Consider the following 23,829-nt stretch of genomic DNA (forward strand, 5'->3'; position numbering starts at 1 on the left):
TGTAGCAAATAATGTATGTACTGTAGTTACTTCTCTGTTTAATGGTTTGCTGGGCAAACAGGCATCTGATAGTGCATCTAGAAGAGCCCTCATCAAAAATTGCCAGCCACCCAAAGTTTCCAGAGGCCTGCAAGCTTACAGCTGAACTTCGGCCCAATATGCACAGCTACTAACTTCAAGTCAGTGACTATCGAAGTTTTACTGTGGATATTTCCTCCAAACCCTTAAGTATGACAGGGAAGTAGTTTAGTGAGCTTAAAAGGCCACACCTTTTTCATTGGGTACTCTCACCTTTTGTCAGTTGCTTGACACATATGTAGATTTGTGTTAATTGTTCCAACCAAGATAGTATGAGAACTTTTGCATTTAATTCCTAACAGTTCCCTTTAAGGTCTGTCTACTAGTACAAATCAAATCTGTTTATTCTAACTTCTTGAGTTACACACATAAACCATATTAGTAGGAACAAGACGAAAGAGGAGGACAGTCTGCATGCACCCATCCAAAATGTTTCCTAGTTGTGTTTAGCTCACTAAACCAACAACAACAAAAACTACATATTTACAAATGGTGTAGTTTATTGTTTTAACTTCATAAGGATTAATTAAAACTATGCACTCAGTAGAACCTTTGTAAAGTTTATTTTCATTTAATTATGTATGTGCTTAACAAGACAAGGAAACATTTTCAATGGGTGCATTCAGAATACTCTCTTTTTAATTAATAATGCCTCAACTCCATGAAGCCTGTTTCTCCACCAGACTAGCAAGTTGCTTTGCACAGTGGCTGTTTAGTTTTAATGGAGGAATCTGTTAACATTCTTTCCAACTCTGCATTTCAGGTGTCACAGTTTGGGAATTAATGACTTTTGGATCAAAACCATATGATGGCATTCCAGCCAGTGAGATTTCCTCTGTCTTGGAAAAGGGAGAGAGGTTGCCTCAGCCTCCTGTTTGTACAATTGATGTCTACATGATTATGGTCAAATGTAAGCCAATTTCTTGTACATGTCACTGTGTTTCATTTAAGTAAGAAGGGAAGTTACAGTATATCTTTTTTTAAATGCCCTACACTTGCTGTTTACCTGGGAATTTGGCAATTCACAAGGCAATTTATTCTGGCTGAGTTCAATGGGAAGCAAGTAAAACTACTTCAGAATTGGTGAATCATGCCAAAATGTTCTAGAAAAAAATGTATGCACATCTTTTGTTTGTTTATAACCTGATGAGTAATACATACATATTCTGTTCATTGTCCGGTGAATGTGTAAGATCAAGAACACACAGCAGAGGTACAGAGTTGTAGAGTGATATATTTAGTGTGAAGAATAGCTTATTCATATGCAATCAAATTTTCAAATTAATTTTCTCAAGGATGTTTGGGAAAAGGCAGCAGAGAGTATTTTTCAAGCTCCAAGCCTGTTGCAGGGATACTCTGTTTATAAGCTTCTGTATAAAATCAAAACAGGAAGACTTTTTGTTTATTCTAGGGAGAATGAAAATGGCTTTTTGAAAAAAGAGGGGGATTTGCTTATATGGAGGGATCATGATTGGCCTTCCTTTTCTTTCTTTACCTTTTTCACTCCCAGTGCACCAGAGACCACATGGGATCTCCCAAGAATTACAGCAATGCACCCACAATTCTGCCCCCTCCCTACCCCACAGAACTCCCAGAACAGTGCTGGATCCTGACATAGGATCATTTTGAGCAACATTCTCTTGGGGAAGGGAAGGAGCTGCACCGGCTGCTAAATATCCAAATACTGTAGGGTTGTTTGGTTGTTTTTTTTTCTTCCTGTGTACTGTATGAAAAATATTCATAAGTAGTCCACTAGATGGCTCTCAAAGACTTAACTCTGAATGGCAGAGGGTTGTGATGGCTATGCATTTTTATCACTGAAACCTCAAACATTATTTGGGAGTTCTGTCAAGTTTAGTAATTGGTTCTTTGTAGAACTATAGCATGGGAAAGGAGACATTAACAGGACTATTAGCCTTTAATAACATTTAATAATGTGCAATTATTTTATCATTTATGATGGACAGCCTTCTTTTTTGTAGATGCATCTCTTCCCCCCCCCCAATTGATTTTACTGCCAGCACATATCTTCATGTCATATTGAAATATGAAGCTGGCTTATATCAAATCAGGTCAATTTGTTCACCTACCCTGTCTCATCACCTCTGATCCTAAGAAGGCTGTTTTTAATTATCAGTAGGAGGGATTTCACTTTAGACCATTTGTATGCAGCGTCCTAAATCCAGCTGAACTATAGGAGGAAGCAGTTCCATGGAGGAGAACAACACTGGTAGAGGAAGTAGTTGTAACAGTTGCCCATGTTGTAGAATTCCTGGGGGATTATACAGTGAGTCCTGGGGATAGAGAAATAATGTTGTTTCTTTTATTTGGTCTTGGAGAAGAGCCCGGCAAGAAGAGGAATAGCTTGTATGCTTGCTTGTTTTGGCTACATACAGAATGTTATTTCTTCATATTGCATTTATATAATATAGTACAACTTTACCTCCTGCTGTTTTCTGAAGTGTTAGAGTACACAGTACGAGTTAGAAATAAAAAAAGAGTAATACATATACAATAAAACTGAAATTAACTGTTGTAAATTTGGCTATTCCTGTGTCAGCCTACTCTTGCCTATTCAGGATATTTAGGGAATGGCAATCATACATTCATTTTCCTATGTAAGGAACTGTAATGTGCAGCTAGGCAATAATAATTCTACATAATTTAATACCATGTAGTTTTTATACTTACTGCCTAGGGGGGTTAATATTAAGCACCAGAGGTTGATTTTTGAGTTGGTTTGTTTTCCTTTTACTAAGAAGTGTTCCTGCTTTTGGGGTGTCAATGTAATCCCTACTTTTCATCTTTCATTTTTGCGTTGCCACCTTCAGGTTGGATGATTGATGCAGAGAGTCGCCCCAAATTTCGAGAACTGATAGTAGAATTCTCCAAAATGGCACGAGATCCTCAGCGCTATCTAGTTATACAGGTACTATTTACTCTCCTTAGCAAAATAGTTCAAGTGGAACTATCTAGGAAAAAATCTAGATTAAAATTGTTTGTTTGTGTTTGACTTAAGTTGCAATGTTTTCTATTAAAAATGACCACATTCAGACTAAATCTTTTTTAAAAACATGTAAACCTGATAACAAAAATTAAAATGCCTTTATTCTATATTGCATATAATTAAATTAAATCAATCTGTGAAGGGCAGGTAAGTTGAATTGGCTTCTGAAGGTGCCTTGGCCAATTACATCATGGCAAAGGAACACTCTATCAGGTAAGAGAGTTATACAGTGGTGCCCCACATAACGAGTGATTCGTTTAACGATGAATCCGCATAGCAATGTTTTTTTGCGATCGCAAAAGCGATCGCATAACGATGTTTTAAATGGGTAAACATCACTTTGTGATGATCGGTAAGCGTTTCGCTTACCGATTTTCGCATAACGATGTTTTTTACACAGCTGATTGGTGGTTCCAAAATGGCCGCCAGGTTAAAAAAATGGCCGCCCACAGTGTTTTCACGCCCTTTCCTCGCTTACCGGGCAGTGAAAATGGTGGCCGTATGGAGGATTTCCACATAACTGTGAGTTTTTTGCCCATAGGAACGCATTAAACGTGTTTTAATGCATTCCTATGGGCTTTTTTGCCCCGTATAGCGACGAATCCGTATAGCGACAATTTTTTTGGAACGGATTATCTTCGCTATGTGGGGCACCACTGTATTTAGAATATAGGAACTGACAACTTAACTGCAAGATAGAATTTGGCTAGGAAGGTGGGTGAAGAGTTTTGAACCTTGATAGGCTTAGTCGAACAGGGTTAACCTCTGTAGTTTCCACAAAATGGGAAAAGGCTAGGGATGCTTTGGATGTGTTATTAAAAACAGATAACCATCTTGATAATGCATGGCTTTTCAATTTGCAGTGCATTGCTTGAAATCCTGTGTGGTGTTCATGTCGATGTATTTCTATATTCTTTATTTATGAAACATATACTATGTCTTTAAACAAATACACCATTAAGATTCATCGCTTCTTGAGTGTTTTGAAAGAAAACGTCTCTTCCAGTTCTAGAATCTGCCTCAGTTTACATTCGAATCCAGCACAGAGTGTAAAAGTGGTTTAAAAGAACCTTAGAAAGATTCAGGATCATTACTCTGGCTCAAATGTTTCTCTACCAATGTAAATTACTATTACTAGTACCTCTTAAAATGGGAGGATAGCCCCTTACCCCACAGATCTTCCAGGTGAAGCCACAGGCTTGCAGCAGAGAAACATGAAGCAAAACTTTAGTTTTTATTTCAGAAAATATTGGTAATCTCATTATCTCAAGTCATTTCTTCCCAACCTTGGGTAACCCAGATGTTGCTGGACTGCAATTCCCAGAAGCCTTCACCACCAGCTGAACTGACTGGGGTTTTTGGGAATTGCAGTCCAAGAACACCTTGGTTACCCAAGGCTGGGAACATGACAAAAAAGATGGCAGGTAAGAATGTTTGCTTCACTTGTAGTCAGTTCTCCTGCATTGGCAATGCCTGAATAAGGTTTGTATGTAATGGCCTGATCATGCTTGAATGCCCCTTGTCCAAAAATAAGAAGGCGAACAACTTCAGTGGTTCAAGTGACAATTGTCTCTCCCTAGGATCTACTGCACACATACCCATAGCCACACAACTGAATCGTGGTGGCAAACTAAAAAAAAAACGCAAGAAAACAAGCAAGGAATGGGATAAAAATGGCATTGAGGCCATGCGTTCCCAATTCTGCTCCTGTAATACAGCACCTGACTGCCTCTGAAGAGATGGGATAGGATAATAAAAATCGCTTATTTAAGCTAGAATTGTCATTAGAATGAATTAGGGGTGTCTGCTCAGACAAAGCATCCAAAGGAAAACTATCACAAAGATAAGTGAAATTTCTCAAAAAAAACCCCAAAAACAATCATGGTTGGAAGCAACCATGGAAGAGAACTCTTCTCTTCAGAAGTTCTTCTTTAAGCTTTCTTAGAGGCATTTGATTGTCCTGATATTGGAGTGGGTGAAAATTTTATCCAGCAGGGCTCTTCTTATGTTTTGTTGTGTAGCTATTGCCAATAATACATACCAATGGTATTCTTTATTGGCAGTCTGAATACATAGTGTACAATTTAAGCTATAGGGACAATTTATCAAATAAAGAAGTGTAAAGTCTCTGATCCTTAGTGTGATTTATCTTTGCACAGGGTGATGAAAGAATGCACTTACCAAGCCCAACAGACTCAAAGTTTTACCGGAGCCTGATGGAGGAGGAGGATATGGAAGACATTGTGGATGCAGATGAATACCTTATTCCACATCAAGGATTTTTCAGCAGCCCATCAAATTCTCGGACACCTCTCTTAAATTCACTAGTATGAAACTGCTTTTAAAAACTTATTGGGAACACGAGAACAACTTGAACCTGAACCAAATTTAATAATATCAATTGATTGTTTCAATATTGTTTTTTATATTTGGAACTTTTTTTATTTAAGGTTATATCTAATATTATACGGTATTATTTGAAAAGAAAGAGAGAGAGAGAGAGAGAGAGAGCAAGCTTTCATAGTAACAAATTCCAAAATTGAAGGCATGCAGAATCATAAGAAACATTAAAAGATTGTCAAACATATTATGGCATTTAGCTTTCCTTGGCCAGATTTTTGCCACAGTAATTGTCAACCTTAATTGCTCACAAATTCTTTTCCACAAAAATATTTAGTATGAAACATACTCTGATAATCCAATATTCTTTCTCTACTAAAATGAAAACAAGGAAACTTCTTTTTCTGTTTCAGAGCACTACCAGCAATAATTCTGCAACTGTAACCTGCATTGATAGAAATGGGGTAAGTATGAACAAATAAGAATCACAGGCAGCAGCTTCTGGACTGTGATGTGGTTCTCTCTGCAGTTAATGTCATCTTTAAAAAATAGCCCACTCCACAGGTCATCCAAAGTCAACTTTGAAATCAGAATGCTCGTGTCCTCCTATCAGAAGATATGTGCTGTTTATTTCCAGTCTTGATCTGTATTTTATCCTAACTAGCAGGGACATCCTGTAAGAGAAGACAGCTTTATCCAACGATACAGTTCAGACCCAACTGGAGTTTTTCTCGATGACAGTTTGGATGATAGTTTTTTACCTGCTCCAGGTATGTACATGGAAACTATTGAGTATTTGAGTTCAACCCCTGACATGTAAAGTGATCCATATGGATGACATCAACTTTGCTTTTCTATATTGGGAAAGTTTTTTAAAAAAAAAACTCCACATGATTTTTACATTTCTCTGAAGATGTCATTTGCTTTATAATTGTCTGGCATTATAATAATAGAAAAGAACTTTTGTCTTAATAGTTCCTGCTAAGGAATAAGAGTAGTTACACTTGTCATTGATCTCCAATAAGACTTGATCACATATTGCTAAGAATGTGTGTAAAAGTCATGCAACTACTAGTAGTGCTAATATTTTATATATTTTATATATTAGCAAACTAACAGTTGTGGCTTCCTTTACTGAGTTAATCTGTCTTGTGTTAGATCTTCCTCTTTGTCTTCTGCTCCACTGCATTTTTCTAAGCAGTATAGTCTATTCTGGTCACTTTTGTATTTCCATTATACGTGCATGGTAGGATACGCTCAAGTTTCTTATATTTGCTTGAGTAAGAGGCTTGACTTAATAGAGCACCCACTTCTCTGCTTTTCTGGCTGTCGTTAGTATCTGTACCAACACCACATTTTGACTTTTGTCCCTGTCTTTCTTCATATATGTAAATCACATTGACTAGTCTTATAAGTCTCCAGATTGCATGAGGTACTAGTTCCCATTTATTCAGCACTAGTTAGGCATCATCTTCATGGACTTATTGTGTGCATGTTTTCCAAAAGATGTCACTTTGCATTTGAAGTAATAATAAAAATGTAAAGTTTGGCATTAGCAAAGAAGGCCAAAATTATACATAGGCCATACTATGTTAAAGGAAGACAGTGAAGAAAGACAGGGACAAAAGTCATTTGAAATGTGGTGTTGGTACAGATACTAGCAACATTATAAAGCATTAATTCACAAAAGGAGAAGAGCAGCTTTAAAGAAGGAGTAATAGAAATAGTTCCAGTGTTGTGGTGCATCTGGTATGAGCATTGTTAGTATTGAACTGCAACACCTGCAGTCAATCAAATGTCCTCTCTCTACTAGCCCACCAGAACACTTCGATAACCTTCTTGAGTTATGCCTGGTATACTGAAATTGTATTTACAGTGGAACTAAAGTCATGTGTGCAAGTGTATTGATCTTCCTTCCTTCCTTCCAATTGTTTTAGAATATGTGAACCAGCTGATGACCCAAAGACCATCTGCTTCTGTTGTGCAAAATCCAGTCTACAACAATTTTTCTCTTCCCATTGAGCCAAAGCCTGGGATTGATTCAAACCATCAGAAATCCCACAGCACAGCACTGGACAACCCAGAGTATCTCAACACAAGTCTCTCTCCTTTTCCTAACACAGTTTTTGAAAGGTTTCCCTATTGGGATCAGACAGCCAACCACCAAATAAATCTAGATAATCCAGATTATCAGCATGACTTCTTGCCCAAGGAGACCAAGCTTAATGGCATCTCTAAATCTCCTGCAGTTGAGAATCCAGAATACCTAAGGGTATCAACACCAAAAAGTGAATACATTGAAGCCTCAGCATGACCACTAAAAGAGACTTCTTGTTGTTCGTGCAGCAAGATCAGTAATGCAGGTAACAGAGGTGATTGCTATAGAAACAAACTGGACAGATAAAAGAGCAGTCATGGCAAACAATTTTTTTTGTCTAAATATGATTTCAACAAGCATGTTTTGGACTTATTTTACATCTGTCCATGCAGAAGACGCAAGGCAGAAGGAAAAAAACATCCAGCAAGCAAGTAATCATCACTGTGTTCCCTTTCTTTAAAAGTTAAATAGGATTGTAGCTCCTTGATGCAATCCAGCTGCAACATCCACTTCAAATCTTCCAATGCTATATATTTTATAAAATGTTTCTTGAATTTTAAAGAGATTTTATTACATCAGGAAGACCAGTTGCGTCCCAGTTGATGTCCTCTGGATCATTGGGGGTGGAGTAACCAGTCAAGACACAAGAGGATTTCCTGTATCCTCGGGACAAAATTGAGCAACTTCTGAAGACTTAAGGAAAAAATTGTTTCTATGCATTTGTCCACTTTTTTAAACACGAGCTTTGTTTACTGTTTTGTTGTACCAATGAGGACAATATCACATCTGGAAAAGATGTGGGGATTTTACTTAATCAAGTTTTCTCGGGGGAAATTGAATATGGTGAGGACAATCTGATAAGCCAAAGTCCATTTAGCAGGAAAAACTTGCCTACAGCACTCACTGCCAGCTGACCACTACTGTTTGGAAGCCAGAACTCTGCGAACGTAAGACACTGATCAGGGATCCTTATAAAATGCTCACTAGACTGTCTCTGAAATGCTCACTGTAGGCCTAAATATTGTCGTCGTTATGTATTTGTTCCTCTTTTGTTTTTTGGCTCTACTGTTTTCTCTAGAGTTGTGGAAAATGAATCTTCAGTGTTTAACTAAAAAGCTATAAATGCAAAAGATTTATTCCTTGGTGGTTTTTGGACACATTGTGAATCTGAATAGTGAAGAAATGCAAAGATGCAGTTTATCTAAATGATATGAATAATGGGCGTACCTGCACACACATTGACACCAGGATCTGTGAGATTCTTCTGTATGGATGAGCTTGTTCAGCTCCCTGCTATCTCAAGGGGCTTTGTTCAGGAAAGCTTCCTTTCTATCTGTAATTCATTAGGGAAAGTTAAAATGCAATTATTTGCATCTAATTACCAAAACTAATCCCCCAGCACATTGCTCCTTGAACAATTTCTGGCCAGTCCATTGAGACACATACATTACATGCATATGCATACGTAACGTGCAATTCCAGGTCAGTCCTATGAATGTCTATTCAGAAACAAGCTCCACTGGCATGTGTGAATCATGCCTTTCTCTTCTCCCCCCCCCCCTTCATAATTGTGTATAGGATTCAAATAACAGTCTTGTAAATGTGGGAAGTCATTGCCACTGCTGGCAAAAGAGCAACAGCTGAACTATTGTTAAAGTGTTGCCTTCTCATTGCACATGGAAAATATTCCAAAATGTAGTTGCTCTGAATTAAGCACAACACCCTTACGTTGTCATAATGACAATTTTTCATTGAAGGGGAGAGAGAAATTAACAAAACTGTGTCATCTATCCCATGGTATAGAATATTCTGTTGTTTACCAGATGCAGCATGGTGGCTATATGGTCATTATGCCATGTGTCTTAATAAGAATACTCGACATATGATAATTTATGGAGATTAAATTGCCTTTAATAAAAGGCAGCTATCCTAAAAGTAACCAATTATCTCAGAGAGGATCATGATTTATGACCTTCCATAGTTACAGCCTCAAATCACTGCATCTTTTTTGGAACATCATAATACTGCTTCTTGAAAAATGTGCACTGATAATGGCATAGCTGCATACTTTTATTACTTCATATTTTTTCTTCATGACACTTCTACTAAAATATTTAATGTGTTCAGTACTACATTTTCAGGTAAATTCACATAAGCTTCGGATGTTATCTAGTTTCAGTGGATGATGTTTGCATGCAAAAATACATTTAAAACTAACTCTATAGGACCATTAGTGATGAGTTTTTGCAGTGGTATTATTATAATGACAGGGCAATCCTTTGCCCATGAATTTTATGGGAAACCTTGAATGCATCTCTATGTGATGAATTTCCTACTACATATGTTTCATCACATTGGGGATTTGGTCCTTAAAAATGTATAAATGAATGAGGAAATTAGAATTGCCCTAAAGGTTGTTAGGTGCCTGATCTTTGGAGTTGCTCTTTTGTGGTAAATGAAAACTGAGGATGCTTTATTTTGCAAGGGCTAAACACCAAGATAGGTTACATACACTGTACACAATTGAGTTTTGCTAAATTATGGCTGTGCTTTTTGACACTAATACAGTTCTGTATTTATTTTTGCAAGAGGTTAAAATATATTCCAATTTGAATTGCAGCAAGAGCACAAAAGGTAGATTCCCATATAAAAAAGTGCCTGTGTACATCATCATGTCTTATAGTACTCTACATCCTGCTGTCTTATGCATAGCTGTGGCTTTCCTAGTCATCTATATTAACATTAGACTAGTATGAGGACAGCAGTTTTGTTTTTGCAAGTAGCTCCATATGTTGCAGGAGGTAAGCAGCAGAAAAACTTCCTGTAGGACTGTCATGTAATAATCCCTACTTTGGTATCTCACATTATTTCCTACAATGAAAAGGTATGGAAACATTTGGTTGTGTGGTGAAACAGTCCCATGTGTAAAGCTCTTTGCATTTCCTGACAACCATTTCATTTGGGGGATTTAGATGTTTGTACAGGCAATAACACAGAAACTGTTACCTACCTCTTTAATGTCAGTTGTTGTGAACATTGTTCTAATTTTTCTATGATTTCTATTTCTCTGTGAGAAAATATTTTAATTGGGGCAAAGTGAGAATTGTCTTTTTATTCTTGTTAAAATGTTCGGTAAAAATAGAGAACTATATAGAATTCCACTGCCGGGGGTGACACTGCAAAGATGTTATAATCACAAATGATCATTAATTGTGATCCTTCTTTAATAGAAATCCCATGTTCCTTTATTTTCCCAATAACATTTTACAGTAATTTTTGTTCTTTTGCTCTAGCACCTGAATTTTTAAGTCATTTTAGAAGTAAGAATAAATAAATGAATAAGAATAATAAATATTTGTAAACATACACATCTTAATAATCTTTTTACATAACAATGGGCTGTTAGGACCAAAGATGTTTCTCCTTTTCTTATTTTAAGCACATGAATAAAATACAATTAACCAGCATTTTCAGAGGGTCTCATTATTGGAATATTTTATTTTTAAAAAATCATCAACTGTGACCTGGCATAGGCAGTATGGTACCACTATTAAAACCATGGGTGAATGTCTTCCTAGGACAACATAAGCCATGAAGAGCAAAACCAATTATTACTAAATGAAGAGCAGTTCTTTTTAAAGACTGTCCAATCCACATTTTAGCGTTAAGACACGACTTGTCTGCAGATATCCTGGGGCAGTAAACTCACCTTAGGAAGGCCCGTTAGACTGCCAGTGCTCCTATTATTATTTAATTTAATTGTATATTTTTGATTGTAAGGGACATATCTGCATATGCATCATACTCTTTACTTGTAGGTGATCATGGAACAGAGGAAGGCTAATTGCCTTAGAACAAAGGAGTCAACAAAGGATGCCCAAGCCAGCAGAGTCTCAAGGCAATGCCCTGAGAGCTCTTTTTATTGACTTAGCATGAGTTACATAATATGTTGTTAGAATTCAGATAGGATACAAGTTACCTAATTGCAGCTAGGATTAGCTGAAATAACTCTTTGATGCTCTACGTCTAAGCGAAAGGGCAAAATAAGGGGTTACGTGGTGGAGCTGTGGGCTAAACCGCAGAAGCCTGTGCTGCAGGGTCAGTAGACCAGCAGTCATAAGATCAAATCCATGCGATGGAGTGAGCTCGCGTTGCTTTGTCCCAGCTCCTCGCCAACCTAGCAGTTCAAAAGCATGTAAATGCGAGTAGATAAATAGGTACCACCTCAGTGGGAAGGTAAAACGGCGCTCCCTAGTCATGCTGGCCAGGTGACAACGGAAACTGTCTTCGGACAAGCGCTGGCTCTACGGCTTGAAAAATGGGAAGAGCACCGCCCCCTAGAGTCGGACATGACTGGACTAAAAATGTCAAGGGGAACCTTTACCTTACTGCCTGCTGGCTGCTGCCACTTCCTGCCAGGAGTGTATGCACGTCACTGGAACAGAATGCAGCTACAACCTTTAAGCAGAAGTTTCCCACATTTGCTGCCCATAGACTCGACACATGCACTTTCACGTCTGTGTTAATTTTGGAATTTTCACTCATACAAGTGTATCTATCAGTAGCAATTTCTTTTGAGCAGTACATCAAGTCTGTGAACCCAAAGTAGCATTCCTAGAACATGTGAATTTATCAGAACACCACAAAACATAAGTAGGATCAGGCCAGAGAAAGGTTTCATAATCCTTACTTCATTTTTGTATTGGAGCAATGTATTATATTGCTTCAAAACAATTATATTGAGGCAATGTGCAGTGTATTAATTTTTTATTATTTTTTTAATTTGAAGAAGACATTTGGCATCAGCAAACATAAAGTAAAAGGGACGTGGTGGTGCTGCGGGTTAAACCGCAGAAGCCTCTCTGCTGCAAGGTCAGAAGACCAAGCAGTCGTAAGATCAAATCCACGTGATGGAGTGAGCTCCCGTCACTTGTCCCAGCTCCTGCCAACCTAGCAGTTCGAAAGCATGTAAAAATGGGAGTAGATAAATAGGTACCACATCGCTGGGAAGGTAAAATGGCATCCCCTAGTCACGCTGGCCACATGACCATGGAAACTGTCTTCGGACAAACGCTGGCTCTATGGCTTGGAGACGGGGATGAGCACCGCACCCTGGAGTCGGACATGACTGGACTAAATGTCAAGGGAAACCTTTCCCTTTACCTAAACATAAAGTGCATATGACATTAATCTTTAGTATTTAAATTATAAATGAATGTCGCTACTGTGGGTTTTCTTCATACACAGAAAAGGAGAGTAAAAAAATAAATATTACTATAAACTATGTACTTTCTTTCTGCCAGCAGAATGAAACTTTCATAACAATTTAAAACAAGTTTCAGTAATCAGGAGAAACATAATTTTTCATCTTGAACTATAAAAAATCTTGGAATTGATTTAATGTAAACAAAGTGACATCAAAGTTGTGTGCCATTTAGAGAGGGAAAACCAAGAAGCTTCTGCACCCTAATCTATCAAAAGTAATCTGTGTACAAAAGTCCACCAAAATCTGTTCAACTGGCATTCCATTCAACTGACATGTTATTAGTTCTATGTTGTAAATTTTTTTAATGTCCAATATATAAATATTAGTTGTTTGCGTGTACACACACACACATTGTAAATCCTTAGTTAAAGGATTCAAACCATTAAACACAATTCTAGTACAAACCCTATAGAGTTTAGTGGAAATTAAGGTAGAACTAGTGGGAGGCATTTATACAATAGCTTCAGCATTGTACATGTATTGATCTATAGACGCACAATTTGTACAAATTAATGACACATTCTGCATGGTTGAATAGTTTTGTAGTGTTGTTAAAAGAAAGAAATGTATGTTAAATGATAAAAAAGATGTGCATAATTCTTTTCCAAGTTTTCATAATGCTTGGAGGATAACAGTTATTGTAATATAGTGTATTGTGGTGGATAGAGAAAAGGCATTTTGGCTGACTCCTAAGTTGAAACTTCAGAGAAGTACTAGTGGTAAAAGGTCTTTGATTTCTTCTTCTGACACTTGAAAATGTATCAGCATGAACTCATATGCAGAAACTGGGGTAACGATGACTTTTGCTAAATAGAATATTTAGCTGGAAGCACACTCCATCCAAATTAAAACAGCTTTGAAATAAAAAAGAAGAATAGGGTAAGAATAAGTACCAGTACAGCAATGCTTCCAAAGATCTTTTGTCCTGCTATCTTGTCCAGCGCACATCAGTATCCATTCATACTTGTATGTGAAATTCATTGCACCAATTTGAGCAAGTTTCAGCATATGGCATCTGGCATGTAAAGAGATACTTGATGTACCAAGACCTGCTCCCTTCTAATGATGTTCACTGTGCAACAGTTAATCAAGGCTGAGGAAAATAGGTGAATCTAGGAGGTAAAGCTTTCTGAGGCTGGGTGAACTCAGGGAGGCCTATCTCTCAATAGATGTGTATAAGATTGTGACGTGCATTTAAAGGTGTTGAATGATCTGTGGAATTAGGAATTTGAAGAGGAGGGAGCCATTTGTGAGGTTATCTCGGAATCTGATGGCTTCTTGCAAATGCAAATGTGACTGGCTTTTATACCATACCAGGAGCATGTGTTCTCTTTCACTCTACCCAAAGCATCCTGGTGAAGTGCAGAGCATTCAGCAGCTTGCCACTCACAGCTCCACATTTCCCAGGATACCTTGGGGAAGGGGAATGTTTATTAATTTAATCTAAATGGGTAGCATAGACATGCCTTGGGGGTGATGTCTTTCCTAACTGGATGGGCTATAAGAGGGCAGATGTGATGACTGAGGAATGCACTGTTAAATGTCTATATCTAAGCAATGTAACATAACAGAGAACGCATAAATAGATCCATGAAATGTAGGTGTTGTCTTGGTGAGTCCTAGCTATACTGAACCTAAAGAAAAGTCTTTTCTTAAAATACTTTATATGAACTATGTATATAGTATATAGTATTTTGTATTTTTCAATCCAAAATGAGGGTGTGATAAACTACCAAAATTTTCCTTTTATGCAATATACAGTCTAGTCTTATATGTCATATTTTTCAGCAACGACTATTAATGTGTTTTTGAAGCATTTTCATTTTTTTTAATAAAGAGCATTACATAAACTTTGTTCAGCATAAGAGTTATTTGAAATTCAAATCCATAGAGGGGGAACACTGCAGAATGGAGGACTTTTCCAAAGTAATCACAATGTATTACTTATTACCAGACCTATGGTTCACTGACTACTCATATACCCTACAAACTCACCACCATCAGTATTGCAACAAAGTGCCAGATCCGATTTCCATAGGTAAAGGATCTGATTGTGGGCCAGACTAAACAATACGTATAGTAAGAACATTTTAAGAAGCAGGAATTCCTTATGTGTTCAAAGATCCTGATTGTCATAGTATGACTTTTTCTAATCTCTTGTAGCTTATAAATTAGCTTGCTTGGATTTTTTATCAGTCAGTGGCAGATAAACAAGAGCTTTGTTTGTAAGTCTGCTCAGGTATGAAGCTGAAAGCTCAAAGGAAATCATACCACTGGAATATTTCCTGCCTGTTCGTTCCTAACAACATGGCAACTATAGCAATTAATTTGAGCCTATCTCATGAGCTGAATATATCACAGAATTATATGATAGTCCTCTTGATGCTCCATTCAGCTGATTTGGATGTGTGGGGACTTCTGCATGATTCCCCGCCAAAGCAAGTCAAATTAGGATTAATTCTAAAATCTTCAAGCAAGACATAAGGATCAACTATGCTAATTCATCATTTGCTAGAAATACTTCCCTTCTGCTGAAGAAGTAATGGGCAACAAATAGTCACAAACACTCCAAGTGTAATGGTTATAGAAATGGTATTTGGTGTATGTACAACTGTCTTTCAGTTTATTATGCCTGCAGTGCAAGTATGAAATAAACAGCATAAATTTGTAAGTGAATTGCCTCAACTTAAGAAATAACCATAGACATTGCCAGTTGCATAGCTCAGCACACAAGTGATATTTCTTAACTAAAGGCAATTTGCCTCTGAAATTATACTGTTTAGATTTGTTGTTTAGTCGTTATGTCATGTCTGACTCTTCATAACCCCATGGACCAGAGCACGTCAGGCCCTCCTGTCTTCCACTGCCTCCCGGGGTTGGGTCAAATTCATGTTGGTAGCTTCGTCCCCTTCTCCTCTTGCCTTCACACTTTCCCAACATCAGGATCTTTTTCAGGGAGTCTTCTCTTTTCATGAGATGGCCAAAGTATTGGAGCCTCAGCTTCAGGATCTGTCCTTCCAGTGATCACTCAGGGTTGATTTCCTTCAAAATGGATAGGTTTGTTCTCTTTGCAGTCCAGGGGACTCTCAAGAGTCTCCTCCAGCACCACAATTCAAAAGCATCAGTTCTTCGGCGGTCAGCCTTCTTTGTTTAGATTACATAAACCTAAAATCCTAATAGATTTTTGGCCTATGCTGAACAATTGTACAAATGTCCCATTTCCTCCTTAGCAGCAGTTTTCTGCACAATTACTTGATAGTAAACCTCCTAGGGTGCAGTGTGAACAAACTCTAAATAAACATATAATGTGACAATGAAAAACATAAATAGGTTAATAGAGATTCCAGTGGTCAAGCTAGACAGTATGATCAGCTATTTAGAAGTGAAGGAAGCCTCATCTAGCAATGCTGCTTCTCATCTCATCATTTTACATTCCAGGGTGCTTTGTTAGCAGAAGGAAAACATGGGCCTAATTTGCAAGACTGATTGCTGAGGCATATAGCTGTTAGGGAGTTCCTTAGCTGTAGGGAAATCATGATACTAGCAGGATATGGAGACTTTCCTTAACATTTTATTTGACTCAGTCCTTAGATTACACATCAGATTTAGATCTTTTTATACAACACATGGAAAAGCAAGTACAGTGTACTGTGCCTCCCACACATACACACATACAGAAGCTAAACAATTTCAAAAGAAAAAAAGGCAGCTCTCTTTCCACGCCAGAAATTAAAAAGCAAGAACAATTAGACCAGGAAATAAATACAACACACATACACACATTGACCCTTAGAAGATGCTTGCATGTTCACCAAGCACAGAGCCACAGTGGTCATGATCTTCAGCACTAACAGAGTCAGCATCTCTTGTCATATTGATGAGTAGTTAGTGATGTTGAATCCTAATTCCAGCAAAATTTAGCCATTTAACTATTCAGCTCCAGAAGAAACTCTGGACTGCAGCTCAATGGGAAGTTCTATCTACAGCCTTCTTATACGTCCCAGTATATGTTTATATATATTTAGCCAATCAGTGCTGTTCATTGTCATTTTCAGTTTGCAAACAGATGGACTGAAAAGTCAAGCTTTCACAAGTCAGTCATGAAGGGCAGAAGAAAAAACAAAGTCAAAAGCCAAAAGTCGGACATTTACATGGGGAAACTAATACCAAGACATCAAAGATGCCCAGAATTGGGAGCTACACTGATAATCCTTGTTGCTTCTAGCAGAGCAGCTTTGATTGTGAAAGAATGTTATTGCTCTTGGTTCAGGCATCTCCCTGCTTCATCAGCAATACATGTTGGAGATCTTCCCTGGTGGTGCTTGCTGTTCTACATTTGTCTTCCAACATCTGGAGTTGCCAGCATTCCCTGTGGTAGAAGAGTGTTTCATCAACCCTACTTTCCTCCTACTTCTGCCTCTAGCTGAGCAGCTGCCCATGTGTCCTCTGGATGGTTAGGATTCTCCTGATTCACTTTTGAGGAGGTGTAGGACTCATCCTGGTAATGCATGACACCCACCTGTATCTAGCACTGGTGTACTTCCTACTTGGAGCAGGACCAGAACGGTTGCTCCATTGCCCCCACCCCACCACAATACGCCTCAATTTCATCTGGCGGGCTATCTTGTCCAATCTTATCATAACTGTTCCCTTTAAAGAGCTCTGTGAACTTCAATATTATTGATTATGTATTCTTCCCTTTTGTGATAACAAACATACTGCCAGGATTTTCAGATTTCATATCACAAGGTCTCTTGAAAAATGCAGTCAACAAATGCAGGTGCTCAAGCTTCATGCTATATTAAAAGGTCTCTAGATGTTTGATATCATCCTTGATCATGCTGTGAGGGTCTGGTCCACTATGCCTTTTTCTCCCTGTTTCCACCAACTCGGAGTCATCATCTGGGCTTGAGATGAACATGATGAAGCCATACTCATAATTCCATGGTGTCCTCTATAGTCTCGATTTATAACACTCTTTTAGATCTATTGCCAGGGGTAGCACTGCCACCCCTCTATATCAAACCTTCTTACTCCACAAGCAAGTCAGATATGGCACCCAGATTTTTGCTTGACAAGCTAGGGAATTATTTCCTAGCAGAAGTCCCTTCCAATAAACATTGATTCTTGCTTAATTCCTCTAGGGTCTCCAAACAAATGAACAAAAAAGCATATAGGCAGCCTGTGCAGATGCATCAGGACAGGTGATATATGATCAAATTGTGATGTACCTGGTGGCAGCATTTTGCACCTGCTACAGCTTCCAAACAATCTTCAAGGACAGCCCAATGTAGAGACCACTGCAATAGTCCATTCTCAAGATTACAAGTGCATGGCCCAATGTTCTCAGGGACTTTCCATCAAGATAGGGGCAAGGGTGTTGTGATCTGCCTCAATGTGATTTTCCATTGAGAGGGCCGGGTCCAGAAGTATGCCTAGATTTCACACCTGGTCCTTCAGGGGGAGAGTGACCCCATCTAGACCAGGTAAACAGCCACTTAATCGATCAGGGGTCCCACCCAACATCAGGACCTCCGTCTTGTCAAAATTCAATTTCTACCTGCCAATCCATGACCTCATCCAATCCATGACCATGGCCAGGCGGCACTCCAGGGCCACAGCTTTCAATACTGAAGAGGAAAAGGAAAGAGTTGTGTGTCATCAGTGTACCAATGACAGCAAACTCCAAATCTCTGGATGATCTCTCCCAGTGGTCTTATATTGATGTTGAACAGCATAGGGAGATGATTGACCCCTGTGGGATACTGCATTGCAGCCTCCCCCAGCTGGACTCTCTGAGACTGACCCTCTAGGAAGAAATTGAGCCAGCAAAAAGCCAAACCTCCAATCCCCAACTCCAACAACCAGCCCAGGATGATAACTTTTGGGAAATGGCGAGCTCTACATTCCAGCCATTATGGAGTTAAGTGCTTCTCTTGACCAAAGTGGACCTCACCTGGAAGTATAACCTACTTTAGAGCCAATGAGTTCTGTTTCTCTTCCCAGTAAGGCTCTACAAAAGAGGGTAATTGCTTTTGCCTGAAACACACACAGCATACTGATGCTGACTGACAGAGTGAAGCAGAGACTGGGTGTGCTTGCTGTGGGCATTGCCTGAGCTGCCATTGCCCTACTTGCTTCCACTATTTTGGAATGTCTTGTTATGTAGGTTTAGGAGTTTGATTTACTAGGAACTTCCTGTTTACCCTTTTATAAGAGTCTTGGCTAATGTTTATTACCTTATTACTTCACATTCATCTCCATGGCTTCAATTTTTTCCTACAATAAGGTGGTCAACAGTATCAAAGAGTGCTGAGAGATCCAGGAGAACCAACAGTGTTGCACTCCTCTTGTCAGCCTTTCAAAGAAGATCATCTAGCAGTGCAATCAACACTGCCTCAGTCCTATGGCCTGGCCTAAATCCCTACTGAAATGATTCTAGACCAGGGGTCTCCAAACTTTTCACATGGAGGAACACATGTGATATTTTCGAGGGCCAAAGGAATGTGTGCATGCGTGCGTGTATGCACTCCTGCTCACCTACTTGCATACATGCACTCCCACTCACCCGCATGCACACACTCCTGTCCAACTGCGCACACACCCGTCTGCGCGCACTCACATCTGCCCACTCATGTGCATGCACTGTATTGGTGCGATAGGGGACTAGAGAAAATATTGTAGAGATAGCTGTCACCCTGAATTATTTTGTGGTCTGCAACCAGCAACCACAGTCTGGATGCATCTTGAAAAATGGCACAGAAAGAAGAAACATGCGTACACCATGAAGTGTACAGTGCGCACTGCATAAAATGTACATTGAGGCTAACACTATGTGGAATATAAGCAGTATATAAATAATTGTCTTAGCAACTTAGCAATTATTTGTTAGCATGGATATGGAAGTAGTAAATTCCATGTATAAAATCGAGAACACAAGATAGGAAGCAATGGGTGCTGTTGTACTGGAAATGATTGTCTCCAGAACAAACGAGTGATGCTACACAGGGAGTTCAGAAGTAAATGTTGGAGGTAAACACCATCACCTCCTTCACTGTGAGAGAAGGACAGCAACTTGGCTTGTTGGGTGCTAACTTACCAGGCACCTCCTGGTGACTGATCTGTTGTATGACTTCCATAGAGGGAATCGTAAGTCAGAGCTCAAAGAACAGCTGGAATGTTCAGTGCCTACGTGATATAGTGTTAAAGTCGAATGAAAATGTAAAGAATAAGAATAGAAATTAAAAATAAAAAGTAAACAGAAGGAAAAGGACACAGTACCGCACCACCTTTCAATCACATCAAAAATGTCTGCACATGTCATCACAGGAATCACCCCTACACACAGAATACATTGACTCCATTAACCACATAATGCATAAACGAATTTAAAAAGACTACAATATAAAGTGCTGCAAAATAAACAAGCTCCTGATAGGTGTTAAAGAGGAAATAAATGCTGGCAAAAAGGCAGTCTTTTCCCCCGTGTTTAGCTTTACATTGTGTAGTAGTATATTTTTGAATGAACTGCAACTGTCCTAAGTCCAAAGCAACTGGAGTGGTATATTGAAGTGTAGATGTACCCTGACATATTTTAAGCATATTTTAATCTGATCCCAACATAATCTCATGCATGGCTGATTTTAATTAGTCTTATCCCGAGATACAAACAGTGCTGCATCTGGGACGAGACGTCATATTCAATAGAGGAAACTCAGTGAAATCAGCAGGACTTAAATGAATTATGCTTATCAAATCTGACACAAAATTGGGCAGAAAAGCTAATATACTGGAAGACAGAAACAGAAATCAAAACTATCTTGACAGGCTAAAGCACTGGACTGAAAACAGAATGGAATTTAACATAAAGTGCAAAGTTCTACACCAGGGAGGAGGAGAAACAAACTCTCAATTACAAGATGGGGATACTTGGCTCAGTAATACTATGAGAAGGATTTTGGAATTTCACTGGGATTACTCAAAGGTTGAGGCTGGATCCAACCATCAACACTTACCCAACCTTCAAATTCTTTCTAGGTCTGCAGTTTCATGATATGATGGCTCAAACAGCTTCAAGCACAGCATGATTTTCAGATTTTCTGATGTTTGGTTTTCCATTCTTTGTTCAGGCCTGAGAATTCAGCTGAGTATGACTGAACCTTTTGTGCAAGCCAAATAGCCCACAGAATAAGAAGAATGCCTGTCACAAAGCTGCCAGCAGGGTGCATGGGGTTTTGGGAAGACGTGAGAGATTGAGAGAGAGACTTTAATTCAAACATGAATCTTCTCAGACTACGCTAATACACTTCTAAAACCCAACAACAAATAAAATCTGGTCTGGCACATTCTGCGTCAAGAGAGGGTTCAGTGTTAGGAAATACATATATTTCCAAGTGATACAGGGCAGCGTTCCTGCCGTCGGGGGAGTCGCCTGTGAGATCTGCCGTCCCCAGGCACTGGGTGAGAGACAGTGTCTGGGAGTATTTCTGGCTTGCACTCCCCTGGCCTTCAGGACTGGGACCCTGCTGCTGCTGCTGCTTCTGCTTTGGGCAACCCCACCCCTTCTGCAACACCAGCCACCTGGCTGGAGGGGAGGGAGGCTGTAAAAGCCAGAAGCCAGTGCCAGGGCCCTGCTAGGGCAGCGTCCCTGCCGTCGGGGGAGTCGCCTGTGAGATCTGCCGTCCCCAGGCACTGGGTGAGAGACAGTGTCTGGGAATATTTCTGGCCTGCACTCCCCTGGCCTTCAGGACTGGGACCCTGCTGCTGCTGCTGCTGCTGCTTCTGCTTTGGGCAACCCCACCCCTTCTGCAACACCAGCCATCTGGCTGGGAGGGGAGAAGGGGCATTAGAAGGGTGTGTGGGTTTGTTTTGTTTGTTTTTAACTGTTATTGAGTTGCATAGAGACCCACAGTGGACCTGATGGAACAGGAAGGGGGGAGGGCGTTGGAGGGGGCAGCCATTGAGGTGGTGCTGGGTAGGGGAAGGAATGGTGGTGGGGGTAGAATATGCCCGCGTAGGAGAAGAGAGGTTAGATATCTTACATCTAACCCCTCTTCTAGTCCTACCTCCAACCAGATGGTATCAGGCGACCATATCAGCAAACCCTCGAGCCACGCGGTGCTGTTGATGAACGCCAGGTCAGTACAAAATAAGACTGCCCTCATCCATGATGTAATTCTGGATGAGGGTGCTGACCTGGCGTGCATCACTGAGACCTGGGTGGGAGAGGAAGGTGGTGTCCCCCTCTCCCAGCTGTGTCCTCCTGGGTACTCAGTCCAGCACCAGTGTCGCTCGGAGGGTCGGGGAGGGGGAGTTGCTATAGTCTATAGGAGCTCTATCTCCTTGACCAGGCTTCCTATCCCCTTGAGAGGAGGTCTTGAGGGCCTGTATTGTATGTTGGGCTTACGAGACAGATTAGGGATTCTGTTGGTGTACCGCCTACCCTGCTGCGTACAAACAGTCTCCCTACCTGAGCTGACGGAGGTCGTCTCGGACCTGGTGTTGAGGACTCCCAGGCTGTTGGTGCTGGGAGACTTCAACATCCATGCCGAGGCTGCCTTGACTGGGGCGGCTCAGGACTTCATGGCCGCCATGACAACCATGGGGCTGTCTCAATGTGTCATCGGCCCGACACATGAGAAGGGCCATACCTTGGACCTGGTTTTCTCAACGGGACTGGAAGGTGGTGGTTTGGATGTGGAGGGGCTGGTTGTGACCCCATTGTCATGGTCAGGCCACTTCCTGGTCAAGTTCAGTCTATTAGCTTCTTCTTCCCTCTGCAAGGCTGGGGGATCGATTAAGATGATCCGCCCCCGGAGACTAATGGATCCGGATGGTTTCCTGAATGCTTTGGGGGATTATCCGTCTGATATGGTCGGCGCTCCTGTCGAAGCTCAGGTCACCCTATGGAATAGGGAGATGACCCGGGCGGTTGACACGATTGCGCCTAAGTGCCCTCTCCCTGCTCGCCGAGCCCAGACAGCTCCTTGGTATACTTCTGAACTGCGGGCGATGAAGCGAGAGGGGAGACGGCTGGAGCGCAGGTGGAGGAAGTCCCGCTGGGAATCCGATCGAACACGACTTAGAGCCCATTATCGGGCCTATTTCGTGGCAATACGGCTGGCGAAACGGCAATATTTCTCCAGCCGCATTGCTTCCTCAGAATGTCGTCCAGCAGAGCTGTTTCGGGTGGTCCGGGATCTTCTTCAACCGGGAAATCTGGTGGAGGTCCCGGACTGCTCATCAGCTCGCTGTGACGAGTTTGCTATTCATTTTGAGGAAAAAATCGCTCAGATTCGCAGTGGGCTGGACTCCACTGTTACTATAAAATCGGAAGATGTGTCCAGTGTGCCGTGCTTAGGTCAAACTTTAATGGATGAGTTTCAATTGTTGAGACCCGAGGATGTGGACAAGGTGCTTGGATCTGTCCGTTCACCACGCTGCTCGACCCTTGCCCATCTTGGCTAATCGGAAGTTCTGCCAGGGGGGTTCGCACCTGGGTCCAGGAGGCTGTGAACGCCTCTTTGAGAGAGGGAGTGGTCCCTACCACCTTGAAAGAGGCGGTAATTCGACCACTCCTTTAAAAGCCTAACCTGGACCCAAGGCTGGTGGTTAACTACCGACCAGTGGCGAACCTCCCTTATTTGGGCAAGGTGTTGGAGCGGGTTGTGGCCGGGCAACTCCAGGCGCTGCTGGATGAAACGGATTTTCTGGATCCATTTCAATCAGGTTTCAGGCCGGGTTTTGGTACAGAGACTGCCTTGGTCGCCCTGTACGATGACCTTTGCCGGGAGAGAGACAGGGGGAGTGTGACCCTATTGATACTCCTGGACCTCTCAGCGGCTTTCGACACCATCGACCATGGTGTCCTTCTGGATAGGCTGGCTGGGTTAGGAGTTGGGGGCACTGTTTTACGGTGGTTCCGCTCCTTCCTGGCTGACCGTGTCCAGAGGGTGGTGCTGGGGGACAGTTGCTCTGCCCCATGGCATTTATGTCATGGGGTTCCTCAGGGCTCGATACTGTCCCGCATGCTGTTTAACA

The 23,829-nt window shown here is 40.7% G+C and overlaps 1 protein-coding gene across 3 annotated transcripts in view; it reads left to right on the top strand.

The window, feature by feature from the left end:
* The window catches only part of LOC110081594 (epidermal growth factor receptor), a 221,186-nt gene extending 206,547 nt beyond the window's left edge, over positions 1-14,639 (top strand). For 2 of the 3 annotated variants that reach the window (XM_073002557.2, XM_078377449.1), the window contains 6 exons: positions 842-988; positions 2,910-3,007; positions 5,245-5,412; positions 5,839-5,889; positions 6,090-6,195; positions 7,363-14,639. In XM_073002557.2, the coding sequence (XP_072858658.2) occupies positions 842-988; positions 2,910-3,007; positions 5,245-5,412; positions 5,839-5,889; positions 6,090-6,195; positions 7,363-7,739 (947 nt within the window). In that variant the 3' untranslated portion in view covers positions 7,740-14,639. The remainder of the gene's footprint in view (positions 1-841; positions 989-2,909; positions 3,008-5,244; positions 5,413-5,838; positions 5,890-6,089; positions 6,196-7,362) is intronic. The other variant, XM_073002558.2, reaches the window with a different exon arrangement.
* Positions 14,640-23,829: the final 9,190 nt, after the last annotated feature.

This window comes from Pogona vitticeps, chromosome 6, assembly GCF_051106095.1.
Source record: "Pogona vitticeps strain Pit_001003342236 chromosome 6, PviZW2.1, whole genome shotgun sequence".
Lineage (NCBI taxonomy): Eukaryota > Metazoa > Chordata > Lepidosauria > Squamata > Agamidae > Pogona > Pogona vitticeps.